The sequence below is a fragment of the Centroberyx gerrardi genome, chromosome 5 (genome assembly GCF_048128805.1).
Source record: "Centroberyx gerrardi isolate f3 chromosome 5, fCenGer3.hap1.cur.20231027, whole genome shotgun sequence".
NCBI classification, from domain to species: Eukaryota; Metazoa; Chordata; class Actinopteri; order Beryciformes; family Berycidae; genus Centroberyx; species Centroberyx gerrardi.
This window is the reverse complement of record NC_136001.1, coordinates 30,333,928-30,354,514: the sequence shown is the minus strand read 5'-3', so window position 1 is coordinate 30,354,514 and position 20,587 is coordinate 30,333,928. Positions and strand designations below refer to the sequence as shown.

Genomic DNA, 20,587 nt, shown 5'->3' with positions numbered 1-20,587 from the left:
TTTTGACTGTTGTACGCTGTTCCGGGTTTCCATCAGTTGGAATAGGAAGTGAACTATCTTGACACTTTCTTATCTTTGGTTCCCATTCCCACATGAGTGCTTGAATGACATTTAGTATTATCGTCAACGTTAGTTAACCTACCTACATACAGTAAATTAAGACGAACTATTTTCGCTAAAAGGAAAAAGCATTATGACCGAGAACTGCAGCCTGAGCAAACAAGAATGCTGAGGACTGCTAACGATAGCTAACTCGATAGCTAACTCAAGTTAGCTAAATCCAGTGGAGGGTTAATCAAGCCTTAGTTTGTATGGAATAAAATATGGAATGCCTTAGGACTTTAAGACCCTTGTTTCTCATTCCCCAACAGTGGTTACGTATACGGTGTATACAACACAGCTATTATTGCTCTAAGTTAGCTAACGTTAGTGTCATTTCACGAGAGACCAGGAGCACAACGCTAGATAAGTTCAAGACTCAGTTAACCTCTGGTCCAAGTTTTCACGATTTTGTCAAAGGCGTTTCAGTTAACAAAATCCCTGCTGCCAATGAGGGATACAGTGACAGGCATGCATATCTTTCCGAGGACTCAGAGATGGGGAATTCAAGGAAAGGTTAGTCTGCATTTCTGGAAGCCATGGCTCATTTTATTTTGTGCCAATACCAAACGGTCGTATATAACCCCTTTGTCTTATTGCAGTATGTTTTGAAACCTATGGATGTCAAATGAATGTCAACGACACGGAGATAGCGTGGTCCATATTACAGAAGAAGGGGTATCAACGCACTAATGACTTACATGAGGTACAGGGAGACAAATTCTAGTTAGCATTTCTCATTTCAACACAGTTTATTGTGTTTACATTTTACTTGTGCTTTTACAGGCAGACGTTGTTCTTCTGGTAACTTGCTCTATAAGGTAAGGTACAAACATTTTTGTGACAATTGTGCATTTTTGCACTTACACAACCCATAGAGGACCATGCAATCTTTCTTTAAGAATACACAAAGTAATGCAAACACCTCTATGCTGCACTTTGCCAGAGAAAAAGCTGAACAAACAATTTGGAATAGACTACAGCAACTCACAGCCATGAAGAGGAAACGCTTAAAGAGCCGCACGCCAATGAAAATTGGGATTTTAGGTAAGTCGCTTCACTGATTTTTGTGCACATATTTGACCGTCTTACTATGGCTATGAATGATTGTGTGTTTATGTCTGTGTCTGGCCAGGTTGCATGGCAAAGAGGCTAAAGACGGAGCTTTTGGAGCGGGAGAAGCTGGTGGACGTTCTGGCTGGCCCAGATGCGTACCGGGACCTTCCCCGCCTCTTGGCTGTAGCTCACGGGGGTCAACAGGCGAGCAACGTGCTGCTGTCGTTAGAGGAGACCTACGCCGATATCATGCCCGTCCACCACGCCCCTCACGGATACAGCGCTTTTGTGTGAGTGTGTAGATCGTTACACACCTACTATGGCTTTGTAGGGAGTTATTCATCCTCCACACTCACCTCCCATGAATCTTATCCTCTACAGTAGTGCCGTGTCATTACGTTGTAACCTCTGATGACCCCTTGTGTGCTTCCATCGCCCCGGCAGGTCCATCATGCGAGGCTGCGACAACATGTGCAGCTACTGCATTGTTCCCTTCACCCGAGGGAGAGAGAGGAGTCGACCCGTGAGCTCCATCCTTGAGGAAGTTCGTATGCTGTCTGACCAGGCAAGTTGTAACCCCAACAAGTCAAATTAAGTTTATTGGTATTGCCCTTAATCTCAAAGGGCTTCACAATGCGCACATTATGAAACAATAAAAACAATAAGTGAATTTGAAAATGACACCCTGAACCTTAATGCAATGGGTGCAGAGAATGGGCAAACAAAGATTAAATGTTGATAAAGTGTTACAGAAACAAAATACACAGAATAAACACAATAAGAATGCCAGGGTGAACTGTCTGGATCAGCTGCAGTGCATCAATGCCAACTCCGGTACAACAAGTCATTGTCGTCATTAAGGTCATCACAAGAATGACACCTGGAATTAATCAGTGAAATTTGACAAAAGCCGTTGAATATGTCAGAAGTCATAGAAAAATGACTTGATTTTCTGCTTTTTTTTTGTTTTTGTTTTTGTGCAGTGACCCCAAACTAACACTAAGTCTATACTGTGCAGAAAATGTAATAGCTTGGATCAATACTCTGCATCAGTTGCTAATTAAAGTTTAGTACTCAGAATCAATATCAATAGCAGTAAAAAAGTAGTTCCAGTACATCACTAATAACAAGCTCTCCCTGACTTTGTATGTGTGTGTGTGTGTTGTGCATGTACACGTGTGTGGTCTCAGGGTGTGAAGGAGGTGACGCTGCTGGGTCAGAACGTGAACAGCTACAGGGACACGTCGGAGACGCAGTCCTGCGGATCGGACCCCACCCAGCTCAGCCGGGGCTTCAGGACGATCTACCGAACTAAGCAGGGAGGCCTGCGCTTCTCCGACCTGCTGGACAGGGTGTCGCGCATCGATCCCGATATGAGGATCCGATTCACTTCACCTCATCCCAAGGATTTCCCTGATGAGGTGCATTGGGTTTTGACTTAAGAATGATTGTAAAGCGTTTGATGGTGGTGCTTTGTCTGTGTTTACAGGACAGCTTGTAGTCGTGCCTGCTGCTGATCAGTCTTGAATTTTGCAAAAAGCACTCAGTTTCATACATATCCAATATTTGACATAGTTTTTGGTCAAAGGGTGACACTTTATTTGAACAGTCTAATGTTGATACCAATGTTGTATGTAACCCTGACCCGCCCCCTGTGTGTATCTGTAGCTAATTCTCAACGCAGTCTGTGTGTTTGCGTGTACAGGTTTTGCAGCTGATTGAGGAGCGAAGGAACATTTGCAAGCAGATCCACCTCCCAGCCCAGAGTGGGAGCAGCCAGGTCCTAAAAGCAATGCGCCGCGGGTAAGACAAGTTGGACTTTTGTAGAACAGCCTGTTAAAATGTTGTGAGCAGATGTTCTTATAAAATGTCTTTTCCACAATCTGCAGCTATACAAGAGAGGCCTACCTTGACCTTGTGGAGAACATCAAGAGAATTATCCCAGGTAGACTATACAAATCTGAACTCAAGCTACAGTATAATAGACGTTTTGGTATTGCAAGATGAAATGACTAACCTAAGGGGAAGCATCAGTCATATTGAGTTTCTTTCATTCATTTCTGTCATTGCTCCACTTCTGAACAGTGCGTGACTCAGTGCATGAATCATTAAATATGTAATAAAAGTTTGCCTCTGCTTTCTGTTGGATCTCATTCAGTTTGAAACCTATCAAACATCCTGCTGCAGGCATCCTTTTCACTCTGAAGCTGCATTCCATTTATACAAACTGAACGATGTCCATATTTTATATACCCACAGCTTTTGTTTCCTTGTTTCAATAGAGGTTACACTAGGATTAATGTCTTTAAACATGTATTTGATCAATAATCTTCATCAAATGAAAACGTCCCTGCTAGCTTGCACTTCTCTGTCTGACCAAGCATTACTTAATCTGTCATTAAAGGGGCAATTACCCCAAAAGTCAAGTTGCACAATGGAAAATGCCTGTTGATAATATAAGATGGAGGTCTGAGGACAGAAATGAGTGAAAAGCACATTTGACTGGTATTTTCTTTTAAAGGGTAATGTGTGGTTTGACTGGTTGACTATGTGTCTCAGGTGTGAGCCTCAGCAGCGACTTCATCTCAGGCTTCTGTGGTGAGACGGAGGACGACCACCAACAGACTCTGTCTCTGATCAGAGAAGTGGGCTACAATGTGGGATTCCTTTTTGCCTACAGTATGAGAAAAGTGAGTCCTCGCGTTTTGTCTAATTTATTGATTTCAGAGTGAAAGCAAAGGCCATTGACTACATGTATGTTCTTTTCGATAACCCCATAAACGTCTCGGTAACACCGTCTCCGTCTGGTTGTCATCCCCAGAAAACCCACGCCTTCCACAGTCTGCAGGACGACGTGCCAGCGGAGGTGAAGCAGCGCAGGTTGGAGGAGTGTATCGGTGCATTCAGAGAAGAGGCTGCGAGGGTCAACGCCGCTCTCGTCGGCAGCACACAGCTCGTCCTAGTGGAGGGAGTGAGTACTAACAAAACATGACTAGTACAGCTGGAAGATGAGCACACTGGGCTCAGTATCTATTCCTGAGCAGTGGTGGGTTCACTCATTACTCAAAACATGTTATATATATTACTCATTACTCATTTTACAGGTAATAATATACCTTTATTGATTACTCCCTGGGAGCAGTAGGTTGTTAGACTACATGTAATTTAGCTTCAATCTAATATTTGAAGGGGGTGATAACACTTATTTTCTTGATTGTTCCCTGTAGAATTATTACTGAAATTGAAATAGTTATTTGTCACACTACTCGTTACTGGGAAAAGTAATAGTACTGTAACACTATACTGTATTAAAGTAACACGTTGCCAGACAACACTGATCCCTAGAGTGCACATTTCTGAGTGGTTTACATTTTTGTGCAGGAAAGTAAAAGATCTGCCAGGGACCTGTGTGGGCGGAGTGAAGGCAATGTGAAGGTGATTTTCCCCAAAGAGGATGTTGCTGTTCAGCCTGCAGACTCTAACTCTGCCCCCATCAGCCCTGGAGACTACGTACTGGTGAAGGTAGGTGTAGGCCTTTGGTTCATATGATTACAATGTGAAAGTGGTCCATCTCCAGAGAATACGGAGGTCTTAAAGACACATTTAGCAATTTGTTTCAAATACTGGGTACATTCACTTCTGCTCTTGAACAGTTTGACTTTGAGATGGAGATGGAAAATATGTTTCTCAAGTTTGGAACTGTCTTTACTAGTCACAATTTAAAATACAGATGTTTTAACCACACACACACACTACTAATGTACGCAAACCTTTAACAGGCTCATGTAACACTCATCTGTCACACACTGGCCTCTGTATACCTCTTATAATAAAAAAGTCAGATCATACATTTCAGCTTGAAAAACCTGTCTCCAGTCTTCTTAATCAAAAGATCACTATAATGGAATCACAGATTGGAGCTTTAAGGCGGTATCCAGTACATTTAAAGGTTTATTCATTCATTCAATCATTTATTCTTTCATTTTGTGTGTCTGCTTTTGTGTTCTGTCTTGTTTCCCATATAGATATTGTCAGCCAACTCCCAGAGCCTGAGAGGCCGAGCCCTCAGCCACAGCTCCCTGACACACAGTGAGAGCCTGCTCAGTCACCAGCTTGACGGACACGTGGCTTCAGCTTGACCTACAGGCTGTAACCTGTTATCTACACTGAGGTGATTGAAACATGCACCTGATAGACAAGGGTGACACCCACAGGAAACAGGCTCTTATATTTTGAAAAAAAAAAAAATGGCACTCCACCCTCTTTTCTCCTCTTTGACTTTTGCAAATTTGAGGTTTTGTGGAGGCTGTAATTATGGGGACTTAAGCCATACAAAAGGCATGCTGGACTGCTATGGTGGTGTGCAGCTTGAAAACTGATGAAAGATTATGTATGATGTATGAAAACATGAATACATTATTGAAATGTGTTGCTTATACAACAACTGCTGAAAAAACTGACAACTATTTGGTTGTTTTTGTTGTAGATTGTATGGGATTCTCCAAACTGTAGTAAAAAGGTCATGTATCAGCACATTTGTAGAATTGCCCTGTGAGCTACAAAGTCGGAAATACTGATGCAATAGCATAGAAGGATTCTATTAGAGAGAAATAGCCTAAAGTCAGCAGCAGAAGGTGCTGTGATCCGCTTTGCAAGGAGCATGTTATTAAAAAACATGACTGTGGTGACAACATACCCAGTCCTGCAGCCTATTACCTCAGGATTGCAATAACTCGGTAAGAATAGTTCACTACACACGACAGTTTACATGGAAAAAAAACCTGAATTGAATTCATTTTTACAGATGTAACAAAATGAAAAATAATATAAAAATGGCAAAAAGGATAAAGGTCTGGTGTGATATCCCCCATTTAAAATACAACCTGGAGGTCTGCATTCATTAGGCTTACCGGAAAAGTAATACTTGTGTATCTTTCAGTTCTTTCAGTATTGCAGTTCTCTTTAGGAATAATTTGCGAGTCTGTCAGATAGTTGTTCCCTGGCTGTGATTGTTTCTTCATGGTGGCTTACACCAGTGCCGAAATGGATCCTGGGAGCTTCCAAAAGTGCCGTTCATCCTGTGAACTGAACGTCTGTCCCAATCAGCATATAGCCCTGGAGAGGAATAGAAGGCACAGCAGCTGTTACTAACAGGATGGAGGTTATGGGCTCGGCTGATCATTTTGATATTTAAGGTGTTGTCCACCAAGTTCAGTTCTTACGACTGTCCCTGTCTTATTATAAACACAGTAGTTAAAATAACATGCAGCTTTATAGAAAATAGTGAGTTTCTGACCTTCAGGACTTGAAGCTGAGTGTTCACAAGCTTCATCTTTCCAATCGTAGGAAGTGGATATCCCTCCTCAAGCCGAGCTGCGAAGCACAACACACACATTTACACCAACTTGTCACATTAAAGCAATGTGGCAAACAGAAAACATTGGGGAGCAAGGTCATGTGACAACTCTGTGCATACGTAGGCCTAAATGCAACACTGAAAATGCAAAGAAGCACATAAAGAGCTCACCATTCACTTTGGGTATCACTGCCACTCTCAGGACCATTTGGAAGATATTGTCAAGGGATCCGACCTGTTGGGTGTAGCTGGTTAGTTAAGGTGACACGCCTCAACATGGTCGAGATTCATTTTGCATACCGTGATTCATTTTAGTATGTGGTTCTCACCTGAAAATCTCCCACGTAACTTTTCCCCAGGGTCATATCCATCCTGTGCAAATTAGGCAAAATTAGTGCCATGAAGGACCTTTGCCCCCATTTTTCTCTTCTATAAACAAGCACTTTTTTGCAGTAACTCACTTGTTCAGGGTGACAGCTCCGGCCAGCTTCGTTCCACTCACAAACACTCGAGCGCTGACACTGGCATCCTATAGAGACAATGTGTTGAACCTGAAGAATTCATTCAAATATCGGTTGCCCAAGACACTTGAATGACTCAATTGAAACTGTAACATTACAAATTTCCCATTACTGCGTCTGTGTAACATACCATGTTTAGGGAAAAGAGAGGGGAAAGTGTGGTGTTGGGCTGGATGGCGTAGGCCATCACTGTGGCAGTGGCCTGGATGGTCACGTTGTTGGTTTCAAAGGTCATGACGGGGCTCTTCACCGTCTTCACCAACAGTTTCATCATCAGACCTGGGAACCGTTTGGCAATCTGGAAAAACACACAGAGACATCCGCTGAAGAGCTGCCGAGGACACTTATACTTGTTCTGAAATAAACGGGACACGAGGTCCTATCTATCACCTGTGGGATGAAGGCTCCGAATGTTCTGGTGTTCAGCCGGATGGGAGATTTTGCCGGGATCTGTCGGGACGGAGTGGAGAAGTCTCTTTAGATCAGCGTGTCATTGTTGTGAAAGTAGATTTATGAAGGATCAGAAGGATGTAGCTCACCATGTCATCGGTAATGTACAGGCTGAGAGCTCCAGCTTTGTTGTAGACAAAGGCTGCGGAGTTGGTGGTGAAGGCGGACATGCCGATGTACAACATGTTGTTGACCTGGGGCGGCAGGGAGAAGGGCGCGGGGGAGAACGGAGGCTCCTGATGCTGCCCAATGTTGTAAAATTCACCCTAAAGAGCACGGAAAGAGAGAAAGGGGAAGAGGGAGACGGGGGAGAGAGAGAAACAGGAATTACAGTCACATAGATGGCATGTGACATACTTTGTAATCAAATGACTGTTTCCTTGGTTTGAACTCCCATTAGTTTGAGCCTTAAGATTTTTCAGACTGGGTATAAATGTATAGAGACAGACTCCTCACCTTCAAGCTCAAATCTATGGAAGATTTTGAAATGACGGGCGACGACACCATGGAATATTCAATCTCTGCATACTTGTCCACCTTGGCTAGAACTGCAGCAGGACGACGGAAATTGATTCACATATATTCAGCGTCAATGAAACATCTTCAAACATACAGATTCAAGACATATGTTTCCCATAAACATTGTGTTTTACCATTGAGGGTTTTCAGGTGAGGGTTGATATCAGACACTGCATCGGCCACCAGAGGGCAGATCTGCAACGTCAAAGAACAGAGATGCACTAAGTGAAGGCTCTCGCTCCAAAAGGACCTTTTGAAAAAGGTGGCACCTGCTGCTAGACATTGATTGATGGCATGGACAAAACAAAGCCTAAAAAGTTCCCACAATGGATATATAGCATTTTGGAATCAAACCCTTTATTTTTTATCGATGAACACAACAGGAGAGGAAATTGTCTTCCTTTAATTGATGCTCCACTTCCTACACTAATCTTTCGTCCCTGATGTGTATCTTGGTGTAATGTTACCCCAACAGAAGGAGGAGTAAATAAAGTTACTGTGGCCTTATATATTTCTGTCACATCTGAAAGAATGTGGTTGCCTGTTACTTAGTTACTTAGTTATCTTAAAGTGAAAATTGCCCCTGTCTTACATGTTTGCCTGATTATCTATGGACCCAAAGTGGAAGAGTAATCACCTAAAAAGTATTCATGTGAATAAACCTCGTTTGCCCTCACCTGTTTCTGCAGTGCATTACGCAAGGCCTTGTCAATGAAGTTACTGAAGAGGTTGTATAACCAGCTGAGGAAGAAGAAAAAAAACAGGCATAGCAACATTTAAGGAAGTATGTCGGCGGCTGAAGGTGTCAAACATGACATGTAAAGCTGGAAATTCACATCGCACGCTTCCTAATCCATTTCCCGATATGCATTTGACATTACAGCGCATAGCAGGGTTGGTTTTACCTGGCTCCACCGTGGAATTTGATGCTCGCACTGCCTATAGTGGCCGCACAGTTGACGCTGCTGACCACCGGTCGGCCCGTCTCGTCGCTCTTGACGGAAATACTTGTAGTGATGGTGAGTCCGTTGATTCCCAAATCAAAAGAGCCGCTGTCCTTTCTATTGAGAGAGAGAGGGAGAGTCACAAAAGTAAATGCATAAGGCAGAGACCACTTCAATCTGCCCCTGTGTGACTTCAATTCACTCACATAATTCTGAAGTATTTGACTCTCCAGTCTCCATGTAGACTGATGAAGGCATTACTGATAGACAGGCTGACACCGGTCCCCGGCACCAGGGTCAGCGCAGACTTCGGTAATCCCAGATTCACTATTTGCATTCTGCAATATACAACATGAGGTTAAGGGTACTTGAAAAAACTGTAGTTATGACAGAGGTAAACGGTGGCTCAACTCTGAAGAGCCTTTATACACGGCAAACGGTTCTCAAAAGAATTTATTACAGCAGTGACTACGCGGCGGTCTTACCTTGTCAAACTGTACTGGACCTTGCCAATGGGAGCCACTCTCTCTGTCCCTGACATATCTGGGACCTTGATGGTTTTGAGTTTCTGCTGGAGCGATGCCATCCCTATCTGTTTGCCTGACAAAAAGGCAAGCATTGAAAGTTGGATGAGCAAATCCTGTGTGTCATTTTGTTTGTTTGGCCCTGGAGAAATGAAAGTTTTTCAGCTGAATAAGGGACTCATAAGTTTGCCACAAATCTTACCATATTCAAGGCCTTTCTCTGTTAGCTTGGCCTTTACACCAGGGTTGGCGCTATAGGTCATGGGGATGAAAGCCACCAGAGCCAGCCAGCACCATGGGAACATCTTGACTGTTGTGGCATACAAAGGACAAGATCTGATCAATGCTATGAACGTCACATCTTCATAAACCAGGCATGATCTCTAGTGATTATCGTGATTCAGTTGTTTGCTAACCTGCAAAGATTGGGTAACAATGAATGGAGGCTTCCTATTTTAGAGGAGAAGAGGTTTTGAAATATTACATTAGTTATTCAGTCTGGTCAGTGCTTGATATCACTGCACTGCATGTTGAAGATTTTAGAAAGTTCACCACCTGACCTTTCGTCACGGTCACATGACGGCACAATTTTTTTGCAATGGACAATAACTTCCTTATCGAGCTGCATGCAGTTTCCTCATTCATAGAAGAGGATTACATCACATCCTTAAGTGGCTTCTCCTCAGAGCATTGTCCCTCTTATTTTATAAATGAATGCCCTTCTTAAGTGTTCTCCATGATCAAGATAATCTGAGAGGTTAGGCTCTGCATACAGTTCAGCAATTCTTTTTTTTAAACAATGAAGGCCATGGAAGCCTGAAAAACCATGATAGTCGAGTCCTTGGGGTGGGGATTCCTGATTAACTTTAGGCCTGTGAAAGAGCTGACTGTCAGCGCTGCAGATAAAGCCACATGACCCATGATAAGTCAGCAGGCAAGCGGGAGTTTTATTAAATTAAACTGAGATTAAAGCCCCATTCCGGAATTTATTTGTCCGTTTTGAACTTGAGTAGGTATTTTTCTCACCATAGCTTGTTATAAATCTTGACTTACAGATGGAAATATTCATAAATCATTGTATCTCAAGACACAGATCCAGTGTTTACAATGCAAACAAACCCTTTATGGCTTTAAAGCTCAGACTTAGCTGTCACATACTATTTGTCCATCATCAAAAGCTCCATCAATCAAATTGAGAGTGAATCTCCAATACCGTGCTTTGTTGTTTTTGCCGGTGAGGTTGTTTGGATATTAGGATGTTGCATGTTTGGATCACAGAAGCCAAGAACAAAGTAGATAGGCTGACTTAATAAATCACATGTGACTGTGGGTGGAAACAATGAAAAGCTGTCTTTTGCGGGAGTTTCTATGTGGATCAGATGTCGCTCATGACATGCTCTCAAAAACACATTCTATATGTAAAAAAACAGCTCCTTATCGAAGAGACCATAAAAAACATCACCGAAGAAGTAATATGTACACAATATAAGTGTACATCCCCAATACTAGCAACATATACACTGAATGTACACCATATCAGGGACGTTTTCCTGATGTTGAGTTGCAGACCCTTCTGCACAATCCACATCTCAATCTCAATCCTTCTCTAAATTGTCTGCTTCTTCATTTGTGATTGGTACAGATTTAATAAGGGAGATCAATAGGGAATAAAGGCTTTTACCTGGAGTCACCTCTTCAGCGTACCTCATGAAAAGATTAAGTGTCCCTGATATTTTGTATATTCATAGTACATGTCTCAAGCTCTTGTATCTACATTTCCACTCAATCTTCAACAAAAAAGAAGTTAACACCACAATGAAAGTAAAACTATAAAAGCATAACCCCTCCCACTAAAGAACAAGTTAAGCCAGTTTTCAGTAACTTCACTGAGTCAGTGGGCCTCTTCCACAAATCTTTCATCAGTCAACATCAATCTTCCCTTGTTAAGAACCTTTTCATACAAATTAGAATTCAGTGTCTTCCTAGCACAAAATGATCCATTCATACGCATTTAAATATCTTTTCTTTAATCCATGGCTACACATAAATGATGAGGTATTAGTGTTGAATGTTTGTACTATCATTAACAAGACAGAATGGCAAAATGCAAATTGCGGTGAGACTTTTGAGAACAAACTGAAGAAAGTCTCAATTCACTGACTATGCATTACTTACCTTGAGCAGCAGTGTGGCAGAGCCAGAAGGTTTCTCTTCTCCTGGTGTGTCACCCTGGCTGGAAGCAAGGCACAGTGAAAGGGGAAGAGGAGGAACACATGGCCTCTAATTCACTTTGCTCAATCAGGGCGCGCAAGACGCGGACCGGGGACTATCCCAGATAAAGCAAGCGACAAGCAACGCATACCTCATTGCTCTGCTCCCTTAAAGGTATAATCCACTCAAAATCAAAAAAAGACAAATTCAAGGAGGGATTGGGGAAATTAATCCATTATCTTTGGCAGGGAATGTTTGTCTCCTGGCGTGTTTCTGCTGATAACTGCAGCAGCTTTTAAACAATTGAGATTGGTATTTCAAAAAGTAGGTTTTATCTTTGTGTGTCAGTGCAAGCAGCAGTCAGTGGTCAGTTTTGCTTGGAGAAAAATCCTTTCAGGGTTCATGGCTCTTACAGATTGGAAAACAATAGTGTGATGCATTTTTTCTGCTTATAGTACAGTAGAACAATAAGCAGCCGTTCATTCAAAATCTGTTTTGGTCATTTCCCAATGCTCACAATGTCATGTACCTTTCCCTTGTACTACTGAACACCTACAGTATGTAGAAAGCTGGCTTGGGTGTAAGAGGAAAAGGCCAGCCTCAAAATCAATCTCAACAACATTCAGTTAATGGGGCAGTAGACCCCACAGGCTTGACCTGATCCGCTCAGCAGCTAGCCCAGAAGCCTCTTTATATCAGCAAACAACAACTATATGAAAGGAAGTACACCAGAAACTGAACTGTCTGTTTGACGATCCACTTCTGCAACAACAGCTATGGAACTGTATAATAGATTAAAATGATCTTTCTCATTAGATGGATTTCTTTACTTTGGGAACATGGAGGAGACGTCTATACCATCTAAACCAGCATTAACTGTATCTATGGAAGCCCTGAGAGGCAAGAGAAAAAAACCTTTGAGATTCTCTTGACGGATCCAAATTTCTAAGTTGTGTCTATTTTTTTCCCTCCTTTTTTTATCTAAAAAAATTTGACTTAGTGAGCAAGCTAACAGGAAGCATATTGAACTGTGGCAACACTGAAAAGTCCACTAACTGCCAAACTGCAGTTCTTCACAATTGGTTTCATGCAGTTCTTACTGTAATACTAAGGTCATTCGTTTCGGCACAACACTAAAATTGTGTTTGACAAACGGTTAATTTCATGAACAAGAGTACTTTGCCCAGACAATACAAAGTACAGCTATCAATACTGCAGTGCACCTTTTTGCTATAGATCTTATGGTTTCTTTTTCTGTTACATGGTACTGTACACTGACACCACAAAAGAACGAAGGGGAGAACAAGACAAGAGAAACAGAGCAAAAAAAGACCTTTGAGTATTTTACTTTTTTATATTCTTCACATCCCAGTCTTTGCCGTCACAAAACACACAAAGCAAAGTGGTAGAGGAAGATAAAATAACATCAACAACAGTCTTACCGTAGGATTAGAAAGAAAAAAATCAGCAGAAATTTGTATTTTTAGTCTGCCTTTGGCTACATGTTCATATGTGTACATAATCAGCACTGAAGGTGTTTCCCCTCTAACCCGCAGGAGGTTGGTTTCTGTACAGGAAGTACATAAAAACAATGACATGATGACAGTAGTGGTAAAGGCATTGATGAATGTACTGAAATACAATACAGCCTCTACCTTTTGCTGGGTCCATCTTAACAAAAACATCCCAAAACATGAAATGTGAAATTTATTGATCATGTGCAAAAAGGGTTTGCACATGTGCAATAGAGATTCCCAATCGATACTACTAGTACTAGTACTTGATTTTACAGTACTCTATGTAGTGCAATGTAAATTATGCGTCACTGTTTGTCTCTGGTTTCTGAATTTCTCTTTTTTTTCCTGAGTTTTACTCTATCAGTATGTTTTTTTTACATTTACTAGATTTAAATTTACTAGTATTTGATTTCACATGAAAAGAAATATGTATCTATTGCCCACCATGTTAAAAATGGGCAATTAATTTAACCGTATTTTCAAGGATGTTTTGTCAGTGATTCATTTTGACTGTGACCTGCATTCATGGTTTTTGAAAGCTGTAAATCATAAATGCATTTTTTTGTGTGAAAGCAATGAAAAATCATTAACAATTTGGTCAACATAGAACAGTGTTGTGCCAACTGCATGAAGTGTTTTGAGAAAATGACCTCAGTATTGAAAATTACATGCAACCAATATTGAAAAAAGCTTGTCCCGGCATGTTGGTTCATGCATAGGAAATGAATGATGAACGATAACAAAGCATTCTGGGCAAGAGGCGCTGCTGAAGTCTACATTGTTGTTGACTCAGTCTCTCGGCCCTCGAAGGGTCGATCTTGGAAACTTCACTTATCACAGTAATGCAACGGCACTTAAGATGGCAGATTCCCCCGGGGGGGAGTGCCAAGGGGAAGTGGACGGGTTCAGGTTAAAATGACTAATGAAATGGAGCCTCCGTGTTCAGCTGATCCACCGCTGTAGGACTGCAGGAGGATAATGGGCTGAGGGTCCCAGTCCGGTCTCAGCAATATGATTTCCTAATTGGCTGGGTGTCGGAGAGACCGATTGGGCCGAAGGACATGTCCCATCTTGTGAAACACTGCTCAGTTCCCACAGAAAGAGAGAGAGAGATTTTTTTTTTACCCAAGCCTCAACTTTAAAACGGTCCATCTCAAGTGGACTCTTAGGAAGACACTTTTTTAGGTTGTTTTTTAATTTAGGCCGTTTAATTGATAGTTGTTTCAATTATCTGGTGGATTTTCCCTTTTGTATATATATATATAATGTATGTATATATACAGTATATAATTTAATATAATTAAATCCTAAAATAAGGGGTACAGACCCTTATTTTCCCCCTGGGTACCCCTACCCTACACACACACACACAGATTTTGGTTCACATTTCAGATTAAAATAGTTTGTGTTTTTACCTCTCTTTCATCAGGAAATACAATGCCCATAATGCAATACATTATTTTTTTCATTATCTATTTAGCAGCTATTGTCTCATTTCATATTTAATGTAGTCATTTCACTGAGTATTTTGATACGATTTTTGTTGGTCTGTATAACCCAAAACTTACAGACGTGTCGTTTCCGCTTTTATTTTGAAATCACATACGTCACTTCCGGTATTCTGGCTAACTCTGGCTAGCTTGATGCCGCTAATGAGCTCTAGTGACATCTAGTGGCGAGTAGTAAACACAGCAGCGTCTCCTTACCTGCTCGACGCTTGTTCAAAACGGGGTGAAAGAGGATTCATCTGATTGCTTTCCCACTCTTTAGTACGGTGGTTCTCAAAGTGGGGTGCAGGGACCCTCAGGGGTCCTTGAGGAGGTTCCAGGGGGGTCCCAGTGTATAATGACAATCCTAATCATATGTTTCACTCATGATAACACTATTATCTCCCACAGTGTAAACAGTGCTACAGTTCAATAGTTCAAGCACACTTCCCTACAAATGCAGCTCAATTGCTTTCACAGAATGAACAGGCAAAATACAACAAAAGCAGAAAATTCAGATTATATTAAAAAACCTCAAAATTATAGGCTACACATAAAAACTACACAATAAACATACATAAAAATATACACAAAAATATGCACAATATACATAAAAACATACACAAAAATTGCACTCCCCCATCCATACATTTACTACCACCCCAAGTTATACATAAAAGGTAAAACCAGGCACCACACAGTACAACACACAGATACATTAATTCTTGCTGTGCATTGAGTAAATATCTTAATAATTTAGGTCTTAAGTTTTTTTGGGGTATACATAGGAGACCAAAGCCGGATGACCTGAGAGATCCGCTAGGCTCATAGCTATTAAGCATGTTTAATATATATTGTGGTGCGAGGCCATTGAGAGCTTTGTAGACCAGGAGTAAGATCTTGAAATCAATTCTGAAATTTACAGGAAGCCAACGGAGGCATTTGAGAACTGGAGTCATGCGGTCAGAAATGGGCTGCAGCATTTTGCAGAACTCTTCCACTCTTCCCCTTAGGAAGGAAAAGAGGGCATTGCATGTACTAGTTTTTCAAAGTAGGACTGAGATAGGAAACTTCGGAAATACTCTTCCAGTGAAAGGAGGATGACTCAGTGATACTATTGATGTGACCTTAAAAAAAACCAGGTCAGCATCCATGATAACTCCCAAGATTTCTGAGCTGATCACTGCTCCTCAGAGTCAGCACAGACTCACACTGTCTCTGAGCCTGTGCACCCAAGACAAGTATTTCTGTTTTATCCTTGTTCAATTGTAGAAATCTTTGTGACGTCCACAATTTAGCATTTTTCACACAGTTGACTGATTAATGAGATAGAGTTGTGTATCGTCCGCATAGCTATAGTACTGAATACTAAACAACAAAAGTCTTCCTATACGGGTCCTACTTTACTATTACTTTTGGTAATATCATTACACAAAGGGATACTCATTGAACATTCACTTCAACTATATAAATAACTGTGACATATGTAGGTAGTCACCATAATCTTGCCAGTGTTGTCAGTCCAGAGCTCTGTGGATTCAATTATTTTGGGCCATGATACAACTGACTACTCCTTTTCTTCTTCCTCCTCCTCCTACTGCTTCCACTATTACTGCTGTTACTACTAATACCAATTCTATGACTTCAATTATTACTACTTCTACTACTGCTGACAGGTCGCTTCTGTCACACAAATAAGTTTTTGAGTCAAATCAATTGCATGTGATTGTTGTCTATAATGAGGGTTTTTGATGAATGGAAGCAAGTAAGAATACTAGTGTGTGTCACATGAATGTCGACACCTGACAGAGACTGGTGGCACACTCAGTCCATGTTGACTCCTGAGTCCAGAGGAACTTCCAACCAGCAGGAATGGTTCAGTGGTTTTTGCTCAAAGACACTGGGACAGGAGGACATGTGCGTTGTTGCAGGGCTCAAACCTGTGACTTTTTGTTTGAGGCACCTCTCACTAACCTCTAGCCCACCTTGTCGCCTTAGAAAATGTATTTATGTAACATTAAAGTCAGCATGGCTTTCTAAGAAAAATGAGGTTTGTGTTTCTCAGATGAAGAAACTAAAAAAAAGTGTCGCTGTCTGACTGCATAATTCTCTTTCTGTCAAATGCTGGTATTTAAAAGTGGAATCGGAATAGGCCAATGGGGTTGTACGGTGGTTATCAGCCTAGCAACTGTTGCTATGCCACCTCGATTATTCAAGCCAGCTGTCTAGCTCCCCATGTAGGATGTTCAACCAGATGATCCAAACAGAGACAAGTGTTTTCAAGTAGAGAAATCAGACTCTTGAGGCCCGGACCTGCTGGAGTTCCGGCTTCTGCTGCCACCACAGTTCATTTCTTTGTATATTTTTAGTTTTGTTGTGTCATTTCTATAATTGTGTAATTTTTGGGTTGGTTTGTCTTGGTTCTCAATGTTTCAATGTAAGGGAAATCTTAAATGTCCCACTTTTGATGATGCCACGATAATTAAGTATAGAGGTACACAGAGCAAATATCAGAACAAATTACTCAGTGGAATCATTACGTTAAATATGAATTCAATCTCCGGCTGTTAAATGTGGGTCAGCACCTACTTTTAGGGTGCTCTAAACAATTTTTTGGGGGGTGGGGGGTGGGGGTCCCGTTCTGGAACTTACATCTATCGAGTCCATTTTAAATCCATAACAGCATCATAACAAATACACAGATTATTTCTAGCATCTGTCTTCATTAGATAAAAAGAGGCACATCAAAATCAATACTTTAATAGAAGAGACAAATATATATGCTAAGGATCATATGGATATAATTGTATAAGATATGATAAAATAATATAAGACAAGACAATTTCAGATAAGATGAAACTTTATTGATTCCGTGGGGAAATTAGGTCATTGCAGCAGGTTTCAGCAAGAAACAAAAGACAATACAAGCACTCCAGTAGAATATAAAATAAGCAATGAAACAGTAAAAAAAATATGAAAAAATGAAACAACCAAGCAATACAATAGTAGACTGTGTGGGTGGGAAATATGGGGAAGGGGCATACATTGTTTCATACAGATGCTATATAAAGAAATATAAGTTCGTATAAACAAAACATAAGAAAAATGTAAAATATCAGCTTGTGTACCGTATAAAATAGTGGAACCATTAGGAAAATATCATCAGTAATATAGGCTATGCAGAACTTAACAATGAGAGAGATATGTGACAACTGAAATCAGCAAGGGATGCATGATGAATATTTCAGTTACTATAGGCTTTAATCCATCATATGCCTATCGCCTGCTATTGCTTTTTATGTAAATGCATAGTGAAGTGCAGCAGTCTCTCTTAACACTCACAGCACAGCTATCGGCTTTAGTTCAAGGTGTCTACTTTTGTCTAAAGTCCTTTCAGAAGAAATGTGAGAATCTTCATTTTGAGAAAATCGAGCTAGAAAATCGGTGCGCCGGGCAAGAGAGACGACAAAAACAAGAGCAGACACCTTGAGCTGACGCTGATAGCGGTGTGTGCAGCTCATTATGTCACAGCTACACCACTTAAGAGTCTTTACAGCAGAACTTCATAACTACAGTAATAAAGTCTCACTAGTTCACAGCAAGGTGCATAATTAAACTCTTAAAGTCCTTAGGCATTGCAGTTATAATAACACAGACTTATAGTAAGTAGGCCTACATTTCCATTTTCGCTGTTGCTGTTCTTTATCTTAATCCAAGCCATTTCAATGCATCTGTAAAGATATGTACTCTTTTCCAAGGTAGGTTTCCTGTCCTTAGTGCACCTCATACATGCACACACTCACACACACACACACACACACACACACACACATAAACACATCTTTGATGCTCACTGTCTCTGGCTTTGTATGATCACATTAGAATGAGCGTCTCTTCCTTACCATCCGAAGGACCCCAGTTAACCTAAAACTCAGCACTATGCTGCCTGCCTACGTTATTCATATGACTAGGAAAGTACAAAAACAATTCTGAACAGTTTTTCCAAAGTGCACGTCAAATGAACTAAGACTCAAACCTGTGATATCATCAAGGTTTCAAATCTGGAGGTGCTCCACAGATGCATGAGGGGCTTGTTTTATGTCATTTTCATACCCAACTAGGATTGAGCATGGACTGGGTGCAAAACAAGGAACTCACACTCCCCAAGCAATTAGGAGAGCAGCTGGTGGGCCTTTCTAGGGTTGCTACAGTATAATATGTTACCTTTTACCCTGTTAGCGTACCAAGCAAGTCAATATATTCAGATAACAGGAGAAAAAAATCAGGTAGAATTTAGAAAAAGGATCCTGGCGATCTTTTTTTCACCTGTTCATAAGTCAGTCTGTTCAGATAAACAAGCGAGTTGGCGTACGCATTTGGGCATTTGTGTTAGTCATATTACAACCTCACCAAGTACCATTTATTTTTGCACTTTTTTATTGCCGTGAACTCAAGCATTCTAAAGGTAAACCAAGGGCATTGGAAATTGGAAATGCTTTGGCAGTCAAGTAATGGGATGACACAGATGGCTTAAGCACCCTGTGGTCACACTGTGGGCGAATTCATTACTCTTTCCTCGAGGACGGAATGGCCTCAAACACATCCCTCCTTTCATTTGGAAACAGCAAAAATTGTCTTTCTTTCAATGTCTAATCACAAGTAACCCATATGTTGCTGGGTGTTTCAAGTCAATTCAAACCACAAATTGAAGCAAATCACACAAAATCCCTCTGACTAATATGGGATTGTGTCAGGTCAACAGTTGCTGTTTGTCCATTTGACTAATATAAAATCTTGTTCAGTGACAGAAAGACGCAGCTACAGTCTCTCAGACAAGCTCGATTGACTGCATGATTCACCAGGCAGTAATTAACCTCTTTGATTTGACATTTCTCATGATTGAATTATTATTTATTATTTCCACTGTTTAAGCTAGACCTGAGTCTTGAGTTGTCCATCACCTGAATGGTAGATAAACATTGGGAAACTGTCAAATGTCTCACTGGTAAAGTATCATCAATCTCTTTATAGGACTCTGACTGTCACATCTCACCTCCTCCTTCTTCCCAGAGGTTGCCTAGCTTCTTAAAGCCGCGCCAGGCAACTTCACACGTTGGTAAGTGTAAACCCTTTGAACTTCAATACGCAGAAATTATGTCACGTGACGTCAGTAAACTGCACACGGCGCGCTCACGTTCACCAACGCTGTCTTTAATTGCTTTGCACCAAAAGAACCAAAGGGAGAGGAGATCTAACGTTTGGTGAGTCCAGCTTTCTCTGGACGGAGCGCTGCTCACTGCTGTTATCTGGCCTTAGGAGACAATTTGGATTTCACTTTCATGTTGAATGAATTCACCATTTCCTGTGTGTGGAGAAGATTTCCTGCCAGTGACCACACCAGAATTTCATTTGGGCATACAGGGCGAATCTGTGATGAATGGGACGTTCTTCTCTGATTTAGGCTAATAAGACCGGTTTACTTTTATATCAAAATCTTGACTAGTGCATCTTTAGCAAGCAGAACATCACTCCCTCAAAGACCCGATTGACTGCTGTACATTGCAGTATCAATATTTATTACCCATGCTGTCTTTGCCATTGTGTCACTTTCCAGCTTCTTGCACACTCTATTGTCAGCCAATACCTTGTAATGTGTGCCTTTTAATTATCCATGACTTGGGCTATTTCTGCTCAGTATTACTGGCCTGATGGTACACAGGGTTCCTGCACTGCAACAGATATCTCTATTCAGCTGCAGTCACAGAAAAAGCCAATGCTTCTATTCAGTGTATTTTAATGTATATTGGTATTGATTGTAGATTTGTGTAGTGCATATATGCATAGTTTATCTAAAATGTATCTGTATGTATTCATGCCATGTGGGTCAATTATTATTTAATCAC

General features: G+C 41.1%; 2 protein-coding genes across 4 annotated transcripts; one reads left to right on the top strand and one right to left on the bottom strand.

Annotated features, from left to right (window-relative positions):
- The first annotated feature begins 90 nt into the window (after positions 1-90).
- On the top strand, positions 91-5,314 carry cdk5rap1 (CDK5 regulatory subunit associated protein 1). The gene is made up of 13 exons (XM_071919947.2): positions 91-615; positions 702-805; positions 886-920; positions 1,046-1,146; positions 1,235-1,445; positions 1,600-1,720; positions 2,346-2,576; positions 2,861-2,958; positions 3,045-3,100; positions 3,715-3,845; positions 3,977-4,126; positions 4,537-4,677; positions 5,181-5,314. The coding sequence occupies exons 1-13, from the start codon at positions 324-326 to the stop codon at positions 5,292-5,294; spliced, it is 1,785 nt and encodes a 594-aa protein (XP_071776048.2). The 5' UTR covers positions 91-323; the 3' UTR covers positions 5,295-5,314.
- Positions 5,089-11,779, bottom strand: LOC139927710 (bactericidal permeability-increasing protein-like). 3 transcript variants are annotated; one of them, XM_071919950.2, is made up of 17 exons: positions 11,645-11,734; positions 11,151-11,173; positions 9,672-9,779; positions 9,431-9,545; positions 9,152-9,283; positions 8,907-9,062; positions 8,679-8,742; positions 8,136-8,196; positions 7,939-8,030; positions 7,572-7,748; positions 7,423-7,482; positions 7,163-7,330; positions 6,973-7,040; positions 6,841-6,883; positions 6,683-6,746; positions 6,452-6,528; positions 5,089-6,270 (listed from the first exon to the last, which is right to left on the bottom strand). In XM_071919950.2, the coding sequence occupies exons 3-17, from the start codon at positions 9,772-9,774 to the stop codon at positions 6,229-6,231; spliced, it is 1,422 nt and encodes a 473-aa protein (XP_071776051.1). In that variant the 5' UTR covers positions 9,775-9,779; positions 11,151-11,173; positions 11,645-11,734; the 3' UTR covers positions 5,089-6,228. The 3 variants fall into 3 exon arrangements, with proteins under 3 accessions (XP_071776051.1, XP_071776050.1, XP_071776049.1); XM_071919949.2 differs by lacking the exon at positions 11,151-11,173 and having other exon boundaries at positions 11,645-11,779; XM_071919948.2 differs by lacking the exon at positions 11,645-11,734 and having other exon boundaries at positions 11,151-11,543.
- Positions 11,780-20,587: the final 8,808 nt, after the last annotated feature.

Bases quoted from the DNA above. Each gene is read 5' to 3' on its own strand.
- cdk5rap1 (XM_071919947.2), top strand. From the start codon at position 324: ATGGAATGCCTTAGGACTTTAAGACCCTTGTTTCTCATTCCCCAACAG. The intron at 1,446-1,599 runs GTGAGTGTGTAG...TCGCCCCGGCAG, and splicing joins CACGGATACAGCGCTTTTGT to GTCCATCATGCGAGGCTGCG. The intron at 3,846-3,976 runs GTGAGTCCTCGC...TGTCATCCCCAG, and splicing joins TTGCCTACAGTATGAGAAAA to AAAACCCACGCCTTCCACAG.
- LOC139927710 (XM_071919948.2), bottom strand. From the start codon at position 11,178: ATGAGGTACGCTGAAGAGGTGACTCCAG. The intron at 9,780-11,150 runs GTAAAAGCCTTT...ATGCCACAACAG, and splicing joins CGCTGAAGAGGTGACTCCAG to TCAAGATGTTCCCATGGTGC. The intron at 9,063-9,151 runs GTGAGTGAATTG...CTCTCTCAATAG, and splicing joins GTCAAATACTTCAGAATTAT to AAAGGACAGCGGCTCTTTTG.